The following is a 3,973-nucleotide window of genomic DNA, read 5'->3' as shown; positions in this document are numbered from 1 at the left end:
AATGTACTTGTGGAAACCTTAGAAACTCATACTGAGCCGTCTCTGAAGCTCAAGTCTATGAATGCTATCTTCCACATCAGCTTCAGGGCCAACAGTTGCGACTACATAACTGTAGTAAGGAGAACTATTGATTGGGTTCCAGGACATATGTTCCTCGAAGTCGATTGCCGCAAAGAAATCTGAGGTTGATTCTCTCGACCCGAGGTTCCTTCAAGAGAGGATCTATAGAAAGGAAGCAGTTTATATATATATATAGCATTCAAGTAACGACAACTAAAATATTTTCTTTATTAAATTTATGAATGTTTCTCAGAGCAATTGTTCTATATTGTTTAATAAATCAAATAAGCTTCATGTTTCGTCTAAGGAAGAATTAGAGAGGAATATGTCTTTGATAACTACACCTTACCATATTTCATATTTGAATATGCATACTTTGAAGTTGTCAATTTAAACTCGACGAGTAAAGAAGTTTCCCTTACCATATTTCATATTTGATTAGACATACTTTGAAGTTGTCAATTTAATCTCGATATAATTAAAGAAGTTTCTTTCCGACTTCTATTTCACTCAATTTGTAAACATTAGCTAGTTCTTGAGTATCTCCCTTTTGTTTGGTTTGGTTTGAAGATATTGTAACGAGATACAAGAAATTAAAAACTAAAGATGTCGTCGATATATAAAATTTGAAATAAGGATTAACGGATTTTTGTTTTGTTTTAATATCCTATGCAAAAGATAAATTACATAGCTATTTTTGAGGTTTATTATCTACAAATATAATGTTTGCTGTCATTATCTGTCACCCACTAACAATGTATACTTTCTTCGATATTAAAACTTCACGAATTACGTTCCGTATGTCCGTACCCTTTTCTGACCCAACCGCATGTGTGATGTGCCCACTGCCCACTGCCCAATATCCATCCACACGAGTACCCGACGCGTCGAGCCTCTTTGTACGACTTAGAAATTAGAATAACCATCTTTACTTAATATGAACCAGTTTATACATATTTTAATGATCAAAATTAAGAAAGTGTAATTCGTATTATGATCTCCTCATCGCCAAATTTACTTAGCTTCTTTTAGCTCTTCACGTGCAAGTGCATATAGCTTCATTAAGAGTGCACGTGCATGGCTTCGTCAAGAGTCTAAGTGCTTTCTGATTTGTCCCCTTCTCTGAGGCCTCATAAGATATCATACTACTATAGGTACGTACTAGTAGTGGCTCTCATCTTTACGACTACAATACCTGACCATGCATGCTCTCGTAACTGTTCTATACTAAACACTGTATATATTGTATATATCACAAAAAGGTTCAGATCGATGTACCGACAACAATGAGTTAGGAAAGTACTATACAAATCAGTAAACAAAACATGGAATTTACGTTGACAACTTCTAAGTTTAAACCAAAACGTTTCCTCTGTCATGGTTTCCGATATTATTTTAATGTTAAATTTATATTATTGGAGAAAATTTCTATAGAATATTATATATATTATCCATGATTGTTTTATATATGAATTTGCAAGTAAGTTGTTCTAGTCTTCTTGATACTATTATTTAGAGAGAAAAGAACCGAACACATCCTGGAAAGCATATTTTGAAACGTGGTTTTGAAAAATAAAGCAAAGGTTAATTATATCAAATCTTTCTATACAAAGATAATATATATGTTTGTGTATCTTGGAATGAAATCTAATGATAACTCTCAATTATAAGTGGACTGATAGAGAATATGGAAATTTTTTTCGCTCGTGTTCCTTATGGCAGCTGGAGCTACACTCATGACGTCTAATTTAGATTGACAACTTCAAAGTCTACACAGTCGATTTAGAAATATGGTAAGGGGTAGCTACCAAAGACCTCTTCCTAAATTTTACCTTTAACAATTTCTCAAGTTAATTTGACTTATTTTAAATAGAACCATGTTGCACTAAGAAAAATTCATAAACTTCAATAAACAAAGCATACCAGTTGCAGCGGTGACTGCTATATAAACCGCTAGCTTGATACTAACAACACATTCANTTCGTCAAGAGTCTAAGTGCTTTCTGATTTGTCCCCTTCTCTGAGGCCTCATAAGATATCATACTACTATAGGTACGTACTAGTAGTGGCTCTCATCTTTACGACTACAATACCTGACCATGCATGCTCTCGTAACTGTTCTATACTAAACACTGTATATATTGTATATATCACAAAAAGGTTCAGATCGATGTACCGACAACAATGAGTTAGGAAAGTACTATACAAATCAGTAAACAAAACATGGAATTTACGTTGACAACTTCTAAGTTTAAACCAAAACGTTTCCTCTGTCATGGTTTCCGATATTATTTTAATGTTAAATTTATATTATTGGAGAAAATTTCTATAGAATATTATATATATTATCCATGATTGTTTTATATATGAATTTGCAAGTAAGTTGTTCTAGTCTTCTTGATACTATTATTTAGAGAGAAAAGAACCGAACACATCCTGGAAAGCATATTTTGAAACGTGGTTTTGAAAAATAAAGCAAAGGTTAATTATATCAAATCTTTCTATACAAAGATAATATATATGTTTGTGTATCTTGGAATGAAATCTAATGATAACTCTCAATTATAAGTGGACTGATAGAGAATATGGAAATTTTTTTCGCTCGTGTTCCTTATGGCAGCTGGAGCTACACTCATGACGTCTAATTTAGATTGACAACTTCAAAGTCTACACAGTCGATTTAGAAATATGGTAAGGGGTAGCTACCAAAGACCTCTTCCTAAATTTTACCTTTAACAATTTCTCAAGTTAATTTGACTTATTTTAAATAGAACCATGTTGCACTAAGAAAAATTCATAAACTTCAATAAACAAAGCATACCAGTTGCAGCGGTGACTGCTATATAAACCGCTAGCTTGATACTAACAACACATTCAAAACATAATTTGGTTAGAGAGTCTTACACAAAAGGAGTACAAAAGTTTTTTCAACATGGCCAATCCTAATTGGCCATCTTCACTTATGTTGTTCTTAGCCTTGGTTTCCATGGTTGCACATATAAGTGCTCAATACTCTCCACCAACACCACCATCGTATGTTTATCCGCTTCCGCCATATGTTTACAACAGTCCTCCACCATACGTTTATAACCCCCCATCACCACCTCCGTATGTTTACAAAGCTCCACCGCAATCTCCTCCATATGTCTACAGCTCTCCGCCACCACCTCCATATGTTTACAAATCTCCTCCACCACCTCCTTACGTCTATAGCTCTCCACCACCACCTCCATATGTTTACAAGTCTCCCCCACCACCTCCATACGTTTATAGCTCTCCTCCACCTCCTCCATATGTTTATAAATCTCCCCCACCACCACCCTATGTCTATAGCTCTCCACCGCCTCCTCCATATGTTTACAAGTCACCACCACCTCCTCCTTACGTATATAGTTCTCCACCACCTCCTCCATATGTTTACAAGTCTCCCCTTCCTCCTCCATACGTTTACAGCTCCCCTCCTCCTCCTCCATATGTTTACAAGTCTCCCCCTCCTCCTCCATATGTTTACAGCTCTCCTCCTCCTCCCCCATACGTACCTCCATACGTCTACAAAGCTCCTCCACCTCCTCCTTACGTCTATAGCTCGCCACCACCTCCTCCATATGTGTACAAGTCTCCTCCGCCACCTCCATACGTCTACAGTTCTCCGCCACCCCCTCCTTATGTTTACAAATCTCCTCCACCACCTCCCTACGTCTATAACTCGCCACCACCTCCTCCATATGTATACAAGTCTCCTCCTTATGTCTACAGTCCGCCACCGCCTCCTCCATATGTTTACAAGTCTCCTCCTTATGTCTACAGTTCGCCACCGCCTCCTCCATATGTTTACAAGTCTCCACCTCCATATGTCTATAGCTCTCCACCACCTTATGTCTATAGCTCTCCTCCATATGTATACAAGCCTCCT

The 3,973-nt window shown here is 36.8% G+C and overlaps 1 protein-coding gene across 1 annotated transcript in view; it reads left to right on the top strand.

Moving 5' to 3' along the window:
* Window positions 2,924–3,973, top strand: part of LOC104756915 (extensin-2-like) — a 2,888-nt gene continuing 1,838 nt past the window's right edge. The window contains exon 1 of the mRNA XM_019238903.1: window positions 2,924–3,973. Within this exon, the coding sequence (XP_019094448.1) occupies window positions 2,993–3,973 (981 nt within the window). The 5' untranslated portion in view covers window positions 2,924–2,992.

The sequence above is a fragment of the Camelina sativa genome, chromosome 17 (genome assembly GCF_000633955.1).
Source record: "Camelina sativa cultivar DH55 chromosome 17, Cs, whole genome shotgun sequence".
Classification (NCBI taxonomy): Eukaryota; Viridiplantae; Streptophyta; class Magnoliopsida; order Brassicales; family Brassicaceae; genus Camelina; species Camelina sativa.
This window is presented reverse-complemented; position numbering and strand designations above follow the sequence as displayed.